This window comes from Monomorium pharaonis, chromosome 1 (assembly GCF_013373865.1).
Source record: "Monomorium pharaonis isolate MP-MQ-018 chromosome 1, ASM1337386v2, whole genome shotgun sequence".
Classification (NCBI taxonomy): domain Eukaryota; kingdom Metazoa; phylum Arthropoda; class Insecta; order Hymenoptera; family Formicidae; genus Monomorium; species Monomorium pharaonis.
This window is the reverse complement of record NC_050467.1, coordinates 14675106-14695509: the sequence shown is the minus strand read 5'-3', so window position 1 is coordinate 14695509 and position 20404 is coordinate 14675106. Positions and strand designations below refer to the sequence as shown.

The following is a 20404-nucleotide window of genomic DNA, read 5'->3' as shown; positions in this document are numbered from 1 at the left end:
TTAATTAGATTATCTGATTACTAACCCAAAATCTTAAAATACGAAGTTATTCACAAGCATGATATTCTGTAATGTTTTAAAACAAGAGCTTTGAGCTATTTGGATTATTGGAAGATTTAAAATGGTACAGAATAAAAGTCGGTTTGCACAAGAAAGTTTCTTTTTATGTCATAGTTACTAAATACCAATAATACAATCAGGGTGAAGCGTTACTTCATAAAAGTAAAACGCCTTGCCGTTACTTGTTACTAATTTTAAAAAGTAACTCGTTACCGTTACTCGTTACTAGAAAAATAACGATTTGTTATTTTTTCGTTATTTTATTGTCCTTATTAAAAAGAATACTTACCCAGACAGCACCAAGTTGTTTAAAAGGATCACTAAAACTGGTCATATTTTAGTCCAAGACATCTTTTAGTCAGAGCGTATAGTCAACTAAAAGTCGGCTCATGACCTGCTTTAAGTTGACTTTTAAGCCTTGTCCAAAAGATGATTTTAAGGTGACTAATTTTAGACATCTTTTAATCATCTTTGAGACAAATGAAAGATGTCTAAAATTAGTCACCTTAAGTCATCTTTTAGTAAGTGTTTTTAAACAGGTTTCTAATTGTAGATTAGGTTAGGTTAGGTTAGATTTTAATAAACATCCCAGATAGCAGAGAGAGTTAAAAAAGAACTCAATTGTATGTCATCAATTATGAATTTTTTTTGAGATGCAAAAATAATTATTTTTATAAAAAAACATCTTTCTGTTAACTGATTGAAATGCTTTGGATTTTGAAAAAGTCTGTTTGAAATCCGCTGTAATCTGCTAAGCCAACTCATCCTGAATCTGACGAACCTTTTGTCCAAACAAAGATAATATACTTAATCAAAGGATCAATTCTATTAATTATTAGCTCTTACAATATAATGTGAAAAAAGCACTTTATCCATACAAACGACTGTGTAAAGACTGTGGCGCAGTGAGTTGTGTGTCTGTTCTCTGTGCAGGAGACTTGGATTCAAAACCGCGTAATCAGAGAGCGGACACACAACTCACTGTGCCACAATCACTATCTTTATTTTGGAAAAAAGTAGTGTAAATAAATTACTTTTGAAATTTTTATGGAAATCTATCTGGCATAAAATGTTTGTAGGGTACGAATTAAAAATACATTTTGCGTCCTTAATTGATCAGATAATTGCTTCACTTGTGGTATATTTATGTAGTTGTTAAAATGTTGCATCATCTGCATCACTCCTTGTAATGGTACAATAAATTCTCCATATTGTTTTCTTTATGTCAATACTCTGAAATCACCAAAGAAATCCGTAGTAGATATTATAATTTTAAGATAATGTCTAAGTAATATAATGTCTAAATATTTTTAATATGCGTACTTTAGATTATCTACTCCTTCCACTAGCATATGCAAATGATCGAAAGTGAAGTGCCAACAGCTTCACGGTTCAGTCTTCACTTAGTATCACTTTAATTCAATCGCCATGGTACCTACAGGCTCCAGTTGATTACATATTAGGCTTGCAATTCAAATTTTGGTAGGTAGATAAACGGTACACATATCATCCTAACACATAAATATGTATTATTTTTGGAAAAAATAAAATAAAAAAGATACATATAAAACATTGCATGTATAAATTAATATTGCAATATCTTAACTAAATTAAACTAAATCAGAATCGACATACAATCACTTACTGAAATTTCTCGGATGACTGCTTGTTGTCCAGCGAGCACAGGATTGCTATCATGAGTCTTACCAATAGTGTTTTATTTTCTATATTATTCACCACTTCATCGATATTTGACAGTGACTGCTGCATAAGAAATAAATTGTTTATATAGTCCAGCACATCAAGGAAACTGTAAAACAAGATCATGGACATGATCGACTTGATTGACAATCAATTATAGAAATAGATAAGAAGGCTTGATCCAATATTAAGAAAGTAAACAAAGTGGATTAGTGTATTCAGAAAAAACGTACCTGTCATTTGGAGGTTATGTTTCCCATGGTAGAGTGAATAGAGTCACACAGCGACGCAAAACCCGGAGTAATTTATGTATCAATTATCATAAAAGTACGTTTAAAAATTTGGTCGGTGAAATATGTTTATAATCACTTGCGCGCCCGAAAGACTTAAATTAACCACGCACTAGACAAGGGCTTAACTCCACCATATATCACCATAGATAGAACTAATCTTTGCTTTCTTCTCAGATCATCAGGCACAAAGTACTCGGTCGATACAAACGAATTCTACTTATCTTTATAATCACATGCACGATGGAATATTCGAGTGAGTCCCAGATGCGCACAGTAACAAACGGACAATCAAATTCTATAAATTCATTCTAACCCTAACCAACCCAGCAATCTGATTGGTGGTGTTACCGTTACTGTGCGCATTTGGGACGGTCTCGAATAATTCTTGTAATTTTTTGAATAATTTTATTGTTAAATATAAATTTAAAATAATATAAAATAATAACTATTTTAGATTGGTCAAAAATATATTTTTATCTTTTTTTTTTACTTTGCCGAAAACGTAACAAAAAATAGATGACAAAAAGATATCCATTTTATGTTATCTTTTTTGACTTGCCGAAAAGATGTCTTACTGACGTCTTTTGGCTTTGACGAAAAGATAACTTAAAAGTGTTAACTTTTTGTCACCTTTTAGTTTTAGGTGCTGTTTGGGTTATTTATTGTTAGTACTGAAAATCTATACGTTACAAATCGAAACTAACTAAGGTTAAAATCCAACCACAAAGGAATAATAAAACTTTTATTATTGTTGGATTTAACGCTTCTCACACTTCTCAAGTATACAGCATAGCGGCGCTGGGAATGGGAGGACATCTTGCCCATACTGCTGAGCGCCCGTCTTCTTTGCCTTAACCTACCTAATCTTCCAACGAGTTTCTCGAATGTTCTATTCTGTTCGCTCATTCATACACACTTCGTAATAAATACTTTATATCAAAGTAAACAGTTTATACTTATTAAAAGCTCACAATTATATATATATGTGTGTGTGTGTGTGTGTGTGTGTGTGTGTGTGTGTGTGTGTGTGTGTGTGTGTGTGTGTGTGTGTGTGTGTGTGTGTGTGTGTGTGTGTGTGTTATATATGTATAGATATAATATATTAATATGGATATACACTTTTCTAATTGCGTGTATAATCATTAATATCACATCTGCTAATAAAAGTCTTTTAATATTCATATGTAATTTAACATATAAAAAAGTAAGAAGAATTATTAACAAACTTTAGGACACATTCAGACCTTGATAAAAAGAAATAAAAAACAGACAGAAACTAATCAGAATTCATGCTAATAATAAGTATTAGAAGACTTTCTATTATACAGCTTATTACTAGCGCAAGTTCTAATTGTTTTTTGCCTATTTCGGAATTTATGCAATTAAAAATGCGCGCAATTTGCATGTGACCGGCGCGCGATCTATTGAATAAAGATACAATTAAAGTAATGATTAAAGTAACGATTAAATTTGTTATCATTACTGTAAAAATATAATGACGTCACCGTTATAAATAGAAAAAAATAACGATTGTTACCAAAAATAAGTAACGGTAACGATAACGACGTTACGAATAGCGCATTACTTCCCAACCCTGAATATAATATTAAGATATGCGTTATACGACTCTCTCTATTTTACCTATTTATGCGCTGTTTAATGTTATTTTCTTGTTGGGCATAATATAATTAGTTAGTATGTATATGTATAATTGTATAGTTTATTCCAGTCTCGCCTTAGGGTTGCCGGATGTTCTCAAGGGGACCACCAAACAGGGGGATCCCTCATAACCTCCTTCTCTTCTTTTATTACAATTAGTTACATTACAAAAACATACAAAAATTTTATTCTTTACCTTGCGCCCTGGCCATTGTTCAGCCTTATAAACATTTGTCCTCCCTTCTCTCCACGGCCACCTACGACCTCTCCCCCCTCTATCTTTCTCCTCTTCCCTCCTTCTTTCTTCTCTCTGCCCTCTCCTAATTCTACCACTACTTTCTTTTCTATCCTATCTCTCTTACACCCCCGCACTCCATTTACTTTTTCTCTCTTCTCTTTTAATACCTTACTTCCCTTTCATTGTCCATATTCTGTTGTCCCCTTCTCTCCTCCCTCTCATCACTTTCCTTATTCTTCTTCCTTCTTTCTCCATCTATTTCTCTCCCCGTCCCATCTCCACTTCTTATCTTCTATCTATAGTTTCTTATTCAACATCTCCATCTTTTTTCCCTCTTTGTTCTTTCTCTTTCGTCGCCTTTATAATCCTCCACCTTATCCTTCTCTCCTCTATTGGGATGTCCTTGTCCATCCCCACTCCCCAAAATCTTCCAATCTCTTCCTTTTTTCAATATCTCCTTCTTATTCGCTACTCTTTCCAATTCCGTTATCAAAACCCACCTTCTTGCTTTCCCCCGATTTTTCTCTATCTTACCCATCTTGACTATCCTCTCCAACGCTCTTTCTATCACGTATTCTATAAATCTCTTTTCCGGGTTGATTCCCTCCACTTCTCTCCAAATGACATTTGTCTTTCTTCTCCCCCCCCTCTCTTTCTCTCTCTCTCTCTCTTTCTGTAAACTATTCTCTCGCTCCTCCACTCTCCTCTTTATCTTTTCATTTACCTTCCTCCTTTGGCTGTCCTTTATTTTTCCCACCACACCTCTTGTTCTTTTTTCCTCTTTTGCTCTCTTCTCAACTTCTCTCTTCTGTCCATTTCTCTTCTTCTGCACTTCTTTTCACTCTTCTCCTTCCACATCCTCCATCCGGTTACCCCTCACTTTCTTGTCTCTTTTCTTTGCTTCCTTCTTACTCCCTTTGGTTCTCTCCTCTCCTTGTCTTTATTCTGCCTACGTATTCTCTCTTTTCTTGCGTCCTTCTTGCGACATCCTCTTTCTCTTTACTTAATCTCCATCCTTTCTCCTGTCTCGCCTTTCTCTTTTTCCTTTTTAGCTTCTTACTCTCTTCTCCTTGCTTTCTATCCTTGTTTACTGTTTTCCTTTTCTCTTTCCCCATCACCTCCTTGCACTCTTTCTGCACACTTCCATCCTCCACTCCTCTTCTTTTCTCTTTTCTATCTTTTTTTTCTACTTTTTTTTCTTTCCTCTTTTTTTCTTGTGTTCTTATTTCGTTCCTCTTCTTTCTCGTCCGCCCCTTTATCCCATTTTCCGCTTTCTTTTGTCTTCACTCTTTTCTCATCTTTTATACTCTCTTTCACACTCTCTTTCTTTACACTCTCCTCCTTGCTCTTCCACTCCACTTTCTCTCTTCTTTCTCGCTTCTCTTTTCTTGCCCTTTTCCTCCTTTTTCACTGTACTTTACCAGCCCTCTCTGTCTTCTCCTGTTCTTCCTACCTATCTTCTCTTTTCTTGCATCCTTCCTGTTTTCTCTGCTCCTCCTTCCTTTTGACATCTTTTTTCTCTTCCCTTAATCTCCGTCTTTTCTTCAATTTTTCTCTCCTTTTTTTACCTCCAGCCTCCTCTAGCTCTCCTCTCCTTGCTTTCTATCCTTGTCTGCTGTTTTTCTCTTCTGTTTCTTCTCCAGCCTCTTGCTCTCCTACTCCGTGCCACGGTTCTCTTCTCTCTCCTTCTTTTTCTTTTCTTTCCTCTGCATCTTTGCCTTCCTTTTTTTTCTCAATCTCTTCTGCCTTTCTTCACTTTCACTCTCTCTTTTACCTCCAGTCTTTACACACCTTTCTCTCACTATCATCACCACCTCCTCCATATACCTCCTTATCTCTCTCAACTTTCCTATACACTCACCTTCTTATTTCTATTAGCTCAACCAATACTTTTTCCATCGTTACTCTTTCTAGTTACTTGATTATACCTTTATCTCTCTTACTTTCTTTCCTACTCTTCCCACGCTACACCATAACCTGCCCTTTTTTTTATATTAGGGAAAATGCGTTTACGCATTCTTTTGCCGATGGGGAAATCGGCAGAGGATATGTGGGACTCGGGAAATTTGAGAAATTCCTCAATACCCACTGAAAACTCTAGTATAGCCGTCTGCCGGTGCTATAGGCCGGGAGACGGGATCACACGAAGTAGTCCACCACCTCCCGGCCACCGCATCGATGCCCTCCCCTTTCTCTAACTTCCTGAAGGGGAGGAAGGTGGGGAGGGCCCTGCTCGGAACCCGCCATTGGGACTTCTCTTTACGGAGAAGTCCGGCGGGCCCGCATCGCACTGACTCGGCGAGAAATGCGCGGCCACGTCGCATTCCCCGCCTCCATCTTGGGACACCTATAACCTGCCTGCCTACCATAACCGTATATTTTTCACTCGACCATCGATCTTCCATTAACATATCGATTTATCGCACGTGCTCCGATTTTCACTATCACCGCCTACTGCTGCCCTCTTTCGGCTCGTCAACTTCCTCCTTGCTCTTTCTTCTCCATCGATCCGCTTAATCTCGATATATCGATACATTGCTTCTGAATCTCCTAATTACATCTCCCAGCTTCTTCAATGCACGTCCTGACTTCCTCTCTCTCCGATCTTCTCTCCACACGCGCCATCTGTCACCACTTCATCGCTTTTTTCTTCTGGCGCCCTCTCTGTGCACTACTTTTATACTCTTTATTTCTCCACTTCCTCTGATGCCTTACTTCAATTTTTCAACTTGTTCTCCTGCTTCTCGTGCTTCTTCCTTTCCTTCCTTCAATGTTTGGGCTTCCTCTCATGTCTCGCTTTCTTTGCCTCCAATTTTTAACTCTCTTTGGGCACTATTTCACCTCCTCTTCCTACAAAACTCCGGGTTCGAAAGTCTTATCTGTTTATCACGGGCCGCCATCTTTTCTTTCTATATAATTAGTTTATCTGGGGTGCGTTCCACTTAAAGCTCGCAACGACCGTGGAATCATTTCATCCTTGTTGGTTATCAAATATTAAACAAGGATAAGCAACGCTCATGAGCGTTGCGGGCGTTAAGTGGAACGCACCCCTGATGGTTTCTTTTACCTGCAATTTTAAATAAATACATTTTTTTAATGCATTGTTTTCAAATTACGGCACGAAAATTAAAGTGGGATACCGGGTATATTTATGCAATATAAACGTTATTTGATATATTATTCAAGATCTAGATATGAAGATGAATTAATTGAGCGAATAGTTGTACCATATACACAACATGTGGATACAGATCCAGATATAACGATACGCACTGTCACAGCAAATTTACTAATAGATCTTTGTTTGGAATGTGATACCAAGCGATGCGTCGAACTTTTAGACATACTGGAAAAGGTATCAGAATTGTTTTAATACAAATAATATGAGTGTGTATATATAACAAAAGAATTAATTTTAGCTAATCAACAAGCCTTTTACATCAGACACTACAATATCTACGGATGCCGATATTAAAGATATAAAAACTGCTGTCATTGGAATTATAAAGATATTTATTTCTAAAATTTATCGTTTGCCGTCAAGTCATACAATTTGTGCTTATAAAATTTTAGTAAATCATCTTGAGCAACATTACAAAGATCCGTCAGTCTTTTATAATGTATCAACAATACGTTATTTGGTAATTATTTGTCAATCAGATAAATTTTATGGATATATGTTGATTAATATAATATATTGCAGATCTTCGACTGTTTTTTAAAAATTCGAGCAAATTCTTTCTATCATCTTGGTATGTTAGATGGTACTGTGACACGATTTAGTCCATATCTTGTTTTGGAACATGGTACAAATGAGCGTATGAATAATACCGGTGGAAGCAACAGTCCTCCGCCAATAAGTCCAGTGCCATTGCAACATTTATCTTGTCACATTACTCCAATATCTTTGACTTATGGGTGTAAAGCTATTATTTCATGTATCAAACAAGAAAAAGGTAATGCTTGAAGATTATTATTTTATAGATTATTAAAAACCAAAAAAATTAAAATTAGAGTTGGATAATAACTAGTTAAAAAATTAAATGATGTTTAAAAGTTAATAACTTTTAATCTAACCTAATAACTTGGTTAATTTTAAATAAGTTAATTTTCAAATTTAATTAATTATTTTTAAAACACATAAACTTTAACTTATTAATTTTTTCTATAAATTAAAAATTATGTAAAAGAAAAAATACGTTTTTTAGTAAAATGTATTTTAATGAACATGTGAATGTATATGTGTGCGTGCATGCGTGCGTGCATGCGTGCGTTATGAATTTCTTTGTTATTTTTATTAACTTATTTTAACGTATTTTTAAACTTTGTTTATTTTTTGTTCATAGAATTTTTTATGTAACTGAAGTAATTTTATAAACTATTTCTTTCAATTAAATTTATATGTATGTTTACACACGCGCGCACGCGCGCACATTAAAACGTCAAAAAATGGAAAGAGAAAATTGCTGTACAGTTATCAACTTGTTGTATTGTTAGATAAAGATATAATTGTGTTGTACAAAGTGTTTCTTTAACTTTTTATGTTTCTCAAATTGGATACACAGTCTATATTTATTGAATTGGATATACAGTCTATACTCAACGAGAGACGTTGCTTGGAGTAGAGTTTTTGTCCGGTTCGCGGAGGGCAACCTTCACTACACCGTCTTATTGCTCGCGCTGATTACCAGCCCAGTGACCACGTTTTATAGCGACAATATAACCTACATATCACAAGAATAACAAAGTAACATGTAATGTAACATTGTTATTCTTGTGATATGTAGGTACTATATAACATGGAAATAACCTATTATGTAACATTTGTTATACGCAAGTAATATAACTGTTATACATCGTTTGAGCGTTACAGTTATGTAACAAAAATTGTATAATCATAACATAACACGCTCGTATCAATGTTATTACGGAACGATGCGTCGTAGTTGACTCAGAAATCGGACAACACTATAATATCTTGAATGAGATATCTATTTGATATTTAAAAAAATTATCATAAAGATAATGTTTTCAAAAATAACGGTTTGTCTACAATTACTGCGCACAAAAAAATGCACAAAATCTAAATTTATCATGTACTGAACAAAAACAAGATAATAAATGTACTATTAAATTTTTCTTAGAATATATGATCTATATAGTTAACCATCTAATTAACCATTTGAACGCTTCAAAGTATTAGTGCTAAATAGATCACGATTTCCATCAAATTATTAAAGTTATGGAAAAAGATAAATTTAACAATGAAATTAATAAGTAAATAAATCAATGCTATTTATTTTTAATGTTTTGCAAAATTTAATTGCTTTTATAAAAAATAATATAATTGCGTCAGTTTATAACATAAAGGTATATGTAGACAATAATAAGTACCCATATCAAATTGGCGTAGCAGATAGAGTACAAGGTTTGTCATCCTAAGGTCCCGGGTTTAAAACCTACCAGCGGCAAGTAAGAACAAAATAAAATAATATAATTTAAATTTAACTAATTAATAAAAATTTGTCCTAAATTTAGTATGTATTGTTGATAAAAAGAATTTTTTTTTAATAAAATTTTTATTTTGTTTTATTTTTCTTTAATTGCAGTTTAAAGATATCCAATTTAAGAAATCTTTTAGATATCAGTTTTATAATATCTTTCTGTTCTCTAAAAACGGCGCATTGGTTAACATTCTGACATCATTATGTTATCTTTTAGAAGTCTCTTTATGTTATCATTTTTAGAAACAGGATATGCGTATTATGCGTGAAACGGAACGCGTGTAACTGTAGTGTGACGATTAGATAACATGTTATATTGCTGAGTCGGAAATTGTACCTTACGTGTAAGTTACGTGTAACATCAAAGTAATGTAACCTGTTATATTCAGTTACATTGCTGTTACATTGCTACTATATTATTGTGTTCACTGGGAGTGCTAGCAACAAATAACGCAGGGCCACCGGAATATTTGGCATATTGATAGTTAAATATTGTGGAACAGTTTAGTTTCGTATTACGAGTACATTTTTATTCAGTAATTATTCAGTTTAGGGGAGGCAGTTCCGATGTAGATTGACATCAAGGTCACCCTCCTGAGTGACCTTTGAGAGATTTTAGCCGTCGCTCGTGATTTGTTAAAAAATTATTAACAAAAAAGTTTTATAAATACGACACATGATTATTCAGTATAGGAGTACATCACATGGTTTTGCGACTTTCCACGCGTAGCGAGATCCATCTTCCTTTGCTTACAGAGCGAAACGACGTCCATGCCTGTACTTTACCACAAGGGTTTGCGACTTTAGATTCAAAATTGTGGCCAAATAGCGAATTAAAAATGTTTGGGTTAGGTTAGGTTAGGAAAAAATACGGGGAGGGGGTGCAGCCGCGCGCAGGCTCCACCCCTCCCGCGTCCACACGTTCTCTGCACCACGCTTTGTATATTAATTAGCAAACATGCAAATCACGCATTTCATATATTATTAAATGATATAAAATATATATATATTGGAAATTAAGATAGATAACAGTGATTGTGCAATTTAATTCTTTCTACATCAATAATAAAGACTTATATTTGACTTATACATCGCGGACGTCTTATAACTGGTCAATGATTATTTGAAGCCATTGAACGAAACATAGGCCGTTTATTTATTGTACTTGTTGAACAGCGATTCTTTGAAATCTTGCTACCAATTATACGTCATTGTATTTTACCAGGCACTATTATTCATAGCGATAGTTGGTGGGCACACAGTTCATTAAGTAATTATAATTATACGCATAAACAGTTAATTATAGTGAAAATTTTATGAACTTAAGTACAGGAGTACATACTCAAAATATTGAACGTCTGTGGCGGAATATTCGAGCTGGAATACCACGATATGGCACCCGAAAAGAACACTATATGTATTATATAGCTTCAATGTATCCTATTGAAGAATATCACGAATAAATAAAATTATTATTGTATATAAATATTTCATACTCTCCTATACTGCAAAGTGTGGTGCAGAGAACGTGTGAGTGGGAGAGGGGCTCCGCCCGTCCCCCTGCACCCCCTCCCGGTTTTTTTTCCTAACCTAACCCAAACATTTTTAATTCGCTATTTGCCCACAATTTTAAATAACAATAAAGTCACTCAGAAGGGTGACCTTGATATGTCAAGGTCTAGATCATCGGAGCTGCCTCCCCTAAACTGAATAATTACCTTTTATTCTAATACTTAGTTAAATTAATGATGGCAGAAACCTGGAATATTAATTATATAATATTATAAAATTAATTAATATTATGAATGAAATAAAATTAATGAATTGACACTACTGCAGTAAGATAATAGCCGTGGGTCCAAGTGCCATATATACGATATAAAATAAGACGGTACGCCCTCCCCACTCTGATCTTTTTATCCGCTATTATGCGCACGGGCGGCGTCTCTCTGAACCAAATATAGTTATTATACATTTATGAAATTATCCAACCTTGATTAAAATTAAATGATTGAAATACTTTTATGGTATATAATTATTATTTGTATATATATATACAAATATATTACTTTTTTGACAGATTGGAAAGTTTTATACCTTATATTAAAAGAATTACCTCAAGTGATGCAGAATAGAGCACTAGTATTGTCTCGTCAGAGTAATGATATTGATTTTTTTGCAGCAGCTTTGTGTTCAATGGTTAGTCATAGAATGGTTAAACTTATTCTTTTGTTCTTTTTAATTTTTATATTATTTTTTAATTATTTATTAATATCGCTAAATATAATCTAATTTTAGGTGAGTGATAAAAGTTTGCGTCTCCCCGAGTCACTGTATAATGTTCCACCTAAATTTACTCTGTCCGAATTTCGAGTCTACGTTTTTCCAGTATTAGCATCTCTGGCATCATATCATGGGCACTTGGAACCTTATTTACAACAAAGTTTAATAAAATGTCTAGAGGTAAAATGCGCGCGCGCGCGCACACACACACACACACACACACACACACACACACACACACACACACACACACACACACACACCCCCAAGAATTATAATACATGAAGATATTTTTATCTACGTACATATTTATATAGATATATAGATGGAGCATTGTCCAACTTTTTGGGTCCCAAGATAAGGGGGGAAAGGGAGCAATTATTCCTCTTTTACGCATACGCAATTGATTTCTTTCGGCGGATTGTCATTGCCTCTTTGACTATATTAGTCAAAGAATCGTCTGATTGCCATGAGAAACCGAAATATTTTTAAAGTTTTTTATATTTAAATGCAAATATGAAATGGTGTGTTGTGAAAAGTACATGCATAATACATATATTTACATATATTTTGACCTTAGTAGCATGCGTCTGCTGGAAATATGCGAATGCGCATGCGCGAAGGAGATCTTTTCAAATAATCTTGGTAGTTATATCTTGGAACCAAGGGTTTAGGACCAAAGCGAGTTTATGCTCTATTTATGTATCTATGGTTCGGAGTGATAAAAAATTTTATTATTTTCAGGTTGGTCTCACAGCAAAGTGTGCAAGCCAATGTGTAACAAGTCTAACAATCTGCACTTTAGAAATGCGTGACGCAATGAATAAACTGTTATCTGAAGTGCTATTGAATTTATCTAAAATTTCTGCAACAGTTTACATTGCTATGCCTATTATAGAATTTTTATCAAGTAAGTTGCATGTTGTCAAAACAAATGCTTAATCCTCTAATGATCAGTGTTGTATATTTTTTAAATACGATTACAGAAAGGTTTTAATCTTTTACATTTCGTGCATACAATTCTGAAAGAATTCTGCAAAATGACAGAATTCTGCATATGAAATTTTACAAAAAAAGTGTTTCTAAAATCCGTCACATTTAGTAAATTTGAAAATATCCAAGTAAAACAAAAAGTCATCGCGGTATAATAAAAATGTCGTTAAGGGGATTCTGGAATACCTTTGAAATTTAATCGAGGTCGATGTAGAGTCATTCATGCACATTATTAATGATATTTCATATGTATTTTTTGTATAGATTTAGAAATTCTTTTCCAGAATTAAAGTACACATATTAATATCAATCTATGAATTGAATTTTATATTGAGAACGAAAAAAACTTTTCATATTACTCTACTTATCGACTTTTTACGTATGCTTAACCTAAATTTTTGTTTTTTTATTTTTCAATTTGCGGAATGCGAATCTTTTTCTAGGGTTCTAATCTTATTTCTAATTGCACGATATTATTCTTGAGAGTTTTTTCTAGGGGGCGACGTGATTATTTTATACATATAAACTGTAGATTTTTCGTATAAAGCAAATATTGTTGTTAGGACTAATAAATAACAAATTTTTTTTATTTATCAGAACAAATCGTACGTCGCCCCCTTCATTTTTGTGCGTACTTTAATCCTGTAAAAGGATTTTGCATTCTGTTATTTCAATTCGAAAATCCAAGTTCCCCAAAAAATGTCGGTAACTCTCTCACTCCCGGATCCCCTTAACCCCTTACTTCCCAAGCGAACATTTTATAGTCGATTGGTTTTTGGCTCAGAAAAGTGATGAGATCACATGAAAACTTAAAACAAAATATGCTCTTCTACGTAAAAAGAGTAGCTCTTTCAGATTCCGGGGTCAAAATTTCAAAATTTTTTATTGGAAATTAAATATGGCGGCTCAAAGTTGATATAAATTTTTTCATCGACTATTGACTTTTTATAGTAGGAAACTTCGAAAAATTTTGTCCATGACTGTTGTAAATGATTGAAGTGATGGAGTTTGCCTCTTTAAAGTATAAACTATGATTATTAATTGATTTTTTTAAGTAGTTCAAGTAGTTCAAGATGGTGGATGCAGTATAAAAATAAATCAACTTGAAAAATATAACAACAATTTCATTTATTTTTTATTAATCAAAATATAAAAATAAGTAAGAAAAAGTTACAATATATAAAAATTTCCAAAAATTGAAACAAATAAAATTTATAAAAGATAAAATATAAAATCAATTTGAACCAGTTTTTGTCCAATTTTTAAGGTGTTCCCCGTACCTTGTAAATTAAAAAAAATTTTTTTATTGCATTCAAGAGATCAAACTCCATAAAAAAAACTGTTCCTTTTGCTTTTACTTAGAACTCTTATAAAAATACAAGGCCATACTTCCGAAAACGACGTACTTCCGATTTTTTTTTAAACTTTATTCTTACATATTTTGGCGCGCTGATTACGAATATGATGGTGAAAATTGGCGCAAATTTGACTTTTATGGCGGAAACCATAAAAAAGCCATAAAAATTACGGTTTTTTTTATTTATTTTCGTAAATAATGGGAATTAATAAAATACTTCAAATAAAAGTTGTAGATCTTATCAAAATACATATTTTATGTTGTATTGATTTTTTGCTACAAAGGTAATAGTTTTTGAGAAAAACGACATTAAATATTTAAAATTTCATGAAACATATCTAACACAATTTGAGTTTTATTAGTTAATTTTATTAGTTAATAATAGAAGGGGAAAAGTATCTTCTTTGCCCGCGTGTTTTCTGTACCACATGGGTTTGCGACTTTCCACGCGTAGCAAGGTCCACCCACACTCTCCCTTTTGTTTATAGAGCGAAACGACGTCCACGCTTGTACTGTACTATATGGGTTTGCGACTTTCGAGGACACCCTTACCGGCGTGGTGGATGCGGGAGACAGGCGAAACTCCCTTTGCACCCTCCCTATGTGCGTGCATGCGTATGTGCCTGCGTGCGTGTGGTTACAGCGAAGAAGTGTCTATGCTTCTTATTGTATCACATGGGTTTGCGACTTTCCAAGGCATTCCTACCGACGGGGTGAATGCGGGAGGGGAGCTTTGCGAAGCCCGCCCTTGTATGTGTGTGCGAAAAAATGTTGGTTTGTTGGATGAGTTATATGAAGTTTTGAACATTTAACCGTTTTTCTTAAAACTATTGTTTTTATGGCAAAATTCAATAGATAGAACATAAAATGTGTATGTAAGATCTACAACTTTTATCTGAAGTATTTTGTGAAATTTTTATTATTTACGGAAATAAATGAAAAAAACCTTGACTTTTATGGTTTTTTATGGTTTCCGCCATAAAAATCAAATTTGCGCTAATTTCACTATCATATTCGTAATCAACGCGCCAAAATACGTAAGAATACAGTTTTTAAAAAATCGAAGGTAAATGTCGTTTTAGGAAGTTTATCCAAACATAATACTGGGCAGTATTAAATTAGCCAGTAATTATTACTTATTTTAAATATTAAAAGTATTAACAATAGTGTTAACATGAGTGCTTTTAATAGTTAAAATAAGAGTTAATTACTGATTAATTTAATACTGCCTGAGTATTTGTCCCACGCAGGGGGTGCGCTACGTGGCTGCGCATGGCGTCAGCCAATAAGGGGTACGCGGTACGCGCCTCGCGACAGTTTGCGCTCAACGGCGTACCCAATTTCCGTCAGGCGTCCTTTGATCGCGGATTTTTGATCCTCTTCCCTTGCAGGCGGTCTTCCGGTTAGTATAATCTTCCCGGGACCGATGCGGGAGGCTGGTTAAAGCTGAAGGGTCTTCCGCTGCGGCTGGCTTTGTCGGCTTTTCCAATGTGACACCTTGTCCAGTTTTCTGCCGTGCCGCTTGCCTCGCGGTTCCCGCTGGGGTCCCATACCTTCGAGGTAATCGTCCTATGCCTCGGCCCTGTTCTCTATTTTCCGCTGCTCCGCCAAGGCCGAATTCCTTGTCCTGTGCGGTGTTCCTCGGTTTTCGTCGAGTGAAGCGCCCGATACGCAAAATACAAAAAGAAATATAATTAGAATTCGCAAATAATATCGCCAATGTGGCCCGCCGAGGATCGCGATACGCTCCCTGCACCTCCCGGCCGTTCTCGCTAGCGCGAGCTCGGGCCTTGTGACGGCGGAGGGACGCTGCGGTACCGCAGCGAAACTGCAACGTCACAATGTATATATATATATACAGGGTGTTCGGTAAAACTTTATGGAATAAGTTTATGAGCAGGTAGAGCGCATTAAACTAAATAGAAAAGTCCTTTACCGTTTTTTCATTTTCGCAATAGTTAACGAGTTATTGTCTTGTAAAATTTGCTGTATTAGCCCGGCCTACCGGTAAATGCAAGCGCGCCGAGCGCCCGGCCGCCCCCCCTCCCAGCGTTTGGGCCTTGAGATTGCTAGGCGCGCGGGGGGAGTTGTTACAACAAGTGGCAATGGCTACGCACGAGTGACGCGTAATGTTGAATTCTCCCTTTGAGTTATGATAATTTCTTACTTTTTTTTAATAAAAATAATATTTTCTAATGACAAAAAATATGTGTGTACGTGTACATACATGTGTATCAAAAAATATCAATTTTAATGCTTAAAGAAGCAATTACTAAATTGATTTTTTTTAAATAAATAACAATTATTTTTAATAAGAGATATATTTTTTGATGATAGTCTTAAACGTCGTAAATTGTCATTAGAAATTAAAAAAACTGTTATTATGTGCTCGAAAAAAGAACTTATACTTCTTCAAAAAACATTACAAGATTTTATCAGTTAAAATCAAAATAACAACTAAATAAAATTTTTGTTTTATATTTATATTCTTAATTAAAAATTAAATAAGTAAGAAATTTATATTTTTATTAAAATTAATCCCTGTGATAGACTTATAATACACAGAGAAAACTTTATAGTAAAAATTATTATGGTAAGTAGTAAACGCGGATTAAGGAGGAATTATTGAAATTTTTATTATGTTTTTAATCAAATTACGATAGTATTTACACTACTCATACGGTATAATTCTTTGAAATTTTTTCTTACAGTTCGTGGTTACTATCGTAAATAATAATTTTTAAAGAGGATTAGCGACACGATGTTTTACGACATATAAAACACCCGTAATCATGGATGAGAAAAAATGTTTGAAAATTTTAAAATGCGTGTTTTATATAGAAGAGCTGCATCTCTTTTTCAATGTAATCCTCGTATAATTAAATTGTAAATTATAATAAAAATTGAATATTTACTTATACTACATAATTTATAATAAAGAATGTAATTTATAAATTTTTACATTACTATTTTTTATAATATTCAATAAAATATTAAATATTGGTTTTAATATTCTACATCTACAAATACGTCTCTCTCTCTCTCTCTTTCTTTCTTCATCATATCATTTCTGTTTCTGAAACTTGACTGAAAGAAGGCATCTCTGATGATTTAGTGGCCTTAGATGATTACTTCTTAATTCGCAATGATCGTGTAGGCCCAATGGGGGGGGGGTAGCTTGTTACGTATAAATCACTTAAAGCTTCTATTGTTTCCGTGTCAGACGGTGGTCACATTAACGAACCAGAATATTTGATTGTTGAAATTCGCTTATCTAGTAATGAAGCATTGTTGTTTGCATCCGTGTACAGAAGGCCAAAAGGCTATCTCCTTAATAAATTTGTTGCGTCGCTCACCTGTGTTTCCTATATGTATAAAAACGTAATTATCGGAGGTGATCTAAATTGCAACTTGTTGACCGACCAATTCGAGGCAGCTTATTTACGGAAACTTATGTTTGGCCTATCACTTCATATTGTCCAATCTGAAGCCACCTTTTATACAGCTTTCTCTAATACATGGCTTCATGTCTTCATAGTTGATGATTGTGAAAAAATTGTATCTTTTATGAAGTCTTCGAGTCCTTTCATAGCCGGTCATGACCTGTCTCTCGCCCTGTCCATAAAAATTCAAGCCGACACTGAGCACCTTATAAGGAGGAGAGGCTACAGGCGTATAGTGGACTCTGAATTTCTTAAGCTTCTTAACGTCGAAGTTGACAGTGCTTCTACTGTCATTAGCAACTTATCTTACAAATCTTATGTTCATGAATCTAGTGCAATGCTGACCCTCTCTGCAATGCACTTGACGTTTGCGCTCCGACTCGCACTTTTGTGGTTAGAAGGCCGTCGGTGCGATGGCTTACTGAGGATCTGAAGGACCGCCTACGCGCTCGCAATACTCTATTCAAGCAGGCCAAGCAGTCTAACAGTCTGCTCGGATATCTCAGATATAAACACTTCAGAAACCAACTGAACTCTGATATTAGGCGTGCTAAGAACGAGTTTCTTCTTGCCTTCCTTGAAAATATTACTGATCCTGCCAAACTTTGGAGGGACCTGGCTCGACTTGGTCTCACCAGGTCCACCTTTGGTTCTTCACTCAATTTTTTTATCTCATCCCAGCTAAACTCTTATTATGTTTTTGTTTTTTCTGCTTCGCCGCTATGCTTTGCTGACTTTACTTTTGCCATCTCTTCTTTATCCTGTCCACCTTGTCGTCCTGAATTTGTGTTCTCTCCTGTCACATCTAACAAGATCTATAATCTAATTGCTTATAGCCCTCTTCACTCTTATGCGTCGGGCGCTGATGGCATACCACTTTATGTTCTGCGTTTAGCATGGCCTCGTATCTCGTGGATTACGGATCTATTTAATAAGTCGTTGCAACTCTCTGTTTTTCCATCTCACTGGAAGCTCTCATCCGTCTCCTATCCAAGATTAGTAATCCTAGGTCCCCGTCTGACACTCGACCGATTGCCAATTTGCCGGAAATGTCCAAAATCCTTGAAAAGTCGCTGGCCAAATTGTTGACTACTTAAATAACTACAATCTTTTGGATCCGAGGCGATCGACATATCGGTCCAACCATAACACCCAATCCGCTCTACTACGTGTTTGTGATGACGTTAGGGCAGGGATGGATGCCGGACTCATCACTATCTTAGTCTTAATTTGACTTCAGCAAGGCGTTTGATACCGTCCCACATCTCCGACTTCTTACCAAACTCAAAGTACTTGGTATTTCCGATTCAGTTGTCACTTGGCTTTACTCATACTTAACTGGTCGATCTCAGGCTGTAATAGATGAAGCCGGAAATCGCTCTGAATGGCTTCCAACCTCCCTTGGTGTACCTGAAAGTTCTGTATTGGGTCCGCTGCTATTCTCACTTTTCATAAATGATATTGGCAATGTTTTGTCCTTTTCTGGTCATATGCTGTTTGCTGATGACCTGCAAATTTATCTTTCCTGCTCTCCTATGAATGTCCTTCGTGGCCTGAAATTGATCTCTAAAGATGCTAATGCTATATTTGAGTATGCAAACAACAATGGTCTCAAAATTAATCTAACATGTTTGTCTAACGCAATCATCTTAGCTAGTCAACCTCACACTAGAAACATGGACACCTCTCTTTTCCCTCCTATTATAGTTGATAGCACCCCTTTATCTTTTGTTAGTGAGGTGAGGAATTTGGGTGTCATTTTTACGTCAAACCTGTCATGGAGCAAACTTATTTTACGGGTCTCTAAAAATGTTCACTACGCCTTGTATAAGCTTAAGTTCAATAAAAATTCTCTTTCGACTGCGCTTAGAATCAAATTGGTCAATACTTTGATTATCTCTAATATAGACTACTGTTGCTTGGTTTATCATGGTTTGACTGATGAACAGAATATTAGGTTACAGAGGCTTGTGAACTGCTGTATTAGATTCATCTTCAACTTAAGGCGCGATGAACATATTACACCGTACAGACGTTGTCTTGAATGGCTCTCTGTTGAAAATAGGAGGCTGTATTTTCTTGGTTGCCTAACATACCGCATTCTTTATCTTCAGTCTCCTTCCTATCTACGCGAACTCTTCATACATCTTAATCCTTCAGTTAGGAGATCTAATCGCAATTTCATCATCATAAATTTTCCATATTCCTCCTCATCGAACTAGTGCTTATAGAAATTCCTTTCATTTATCGGCGGTCTACTTTTGGCACTCTCTCTCTGATCATATTGTATCTGCGCTTTCACTATATACTTTTAAGTGTCTTCTTCGCGCATATCTTCTAGCTTATGAATCTGTTTAAATGTCATTTACTGCGTTTTCTATGTATAGTCTATCTCAGCGTCCTTATTTTACTCTTATTTTGTTGTATCTCTATTTTGACCTTAGTTTGCTTATGATTGGGGTTTAATACTGCCAACTCTTACTAGCTCTTACTAATTATTAGAATGTTGTTAATCATTATAACTTTTATATACAAATCATTATGTTGTTAATCATTATTACTTATGTACGAATCAATCAATATCACTAGCGTTTTGTTGGTTTTATACAAATATGTTGTAACTTTATGCTTTGTAATCATAATTTGCTCTTTAATCTAGGCTTGGGCATAATAAACGTATCTATCTATCTATCTCTTTTTCTCTTTCTCCGTTATCTATTCTTCGTCTTTATTACCTTTAAAAGAATCTTGTTTCTCTCTCTTCTATTTTACTTTATTTTACTCTTTGTCGTAGTTTCTCTTAACATATTTTTAATTTTCTCTCTCTTTCGCCTTTTACAATGACGCAAAAAAACGAAACAAAATTTTTGACC

General features: G+C 34.9%; 1 protein-coding gene across 6 annotated transcripts in view; it reads left to right on the top strand.

Moving 5' to 3' along the window:
- LOC105837229 (tuberin) overlaps positions 1–20404 on the top strand; it is a 210931-nt gene that overhangs the window by 25439 nt on the left and 165088 nt on the right. For all 6 annotated transcript variants that reach the window (XM_036289105.1, XM_036289113.1, XM_036289124.1 and 3 more), the window contains exons 10-15: positions 7138–7306; positions 7371–7592; positions 7655–7907; positions 11536–11654; positions 11754–11918; positions 12483–12648. In XM_036289105.1, the coding sequence (XP_036144998.1) occupies positions 7138–7306; positions 7371–7592; positions 7655–7907; positions 11536–11654; positions 11754–11918; positions 12483–12648 (1094 nt within the window). The remainder of the gene's footprint in view (positions 1–7137; positions 7307–7370; positions 7593–7654; positions 7908–11535; positions 11655–11753; positions 11919–12482; positions 12649–20404) is intronic.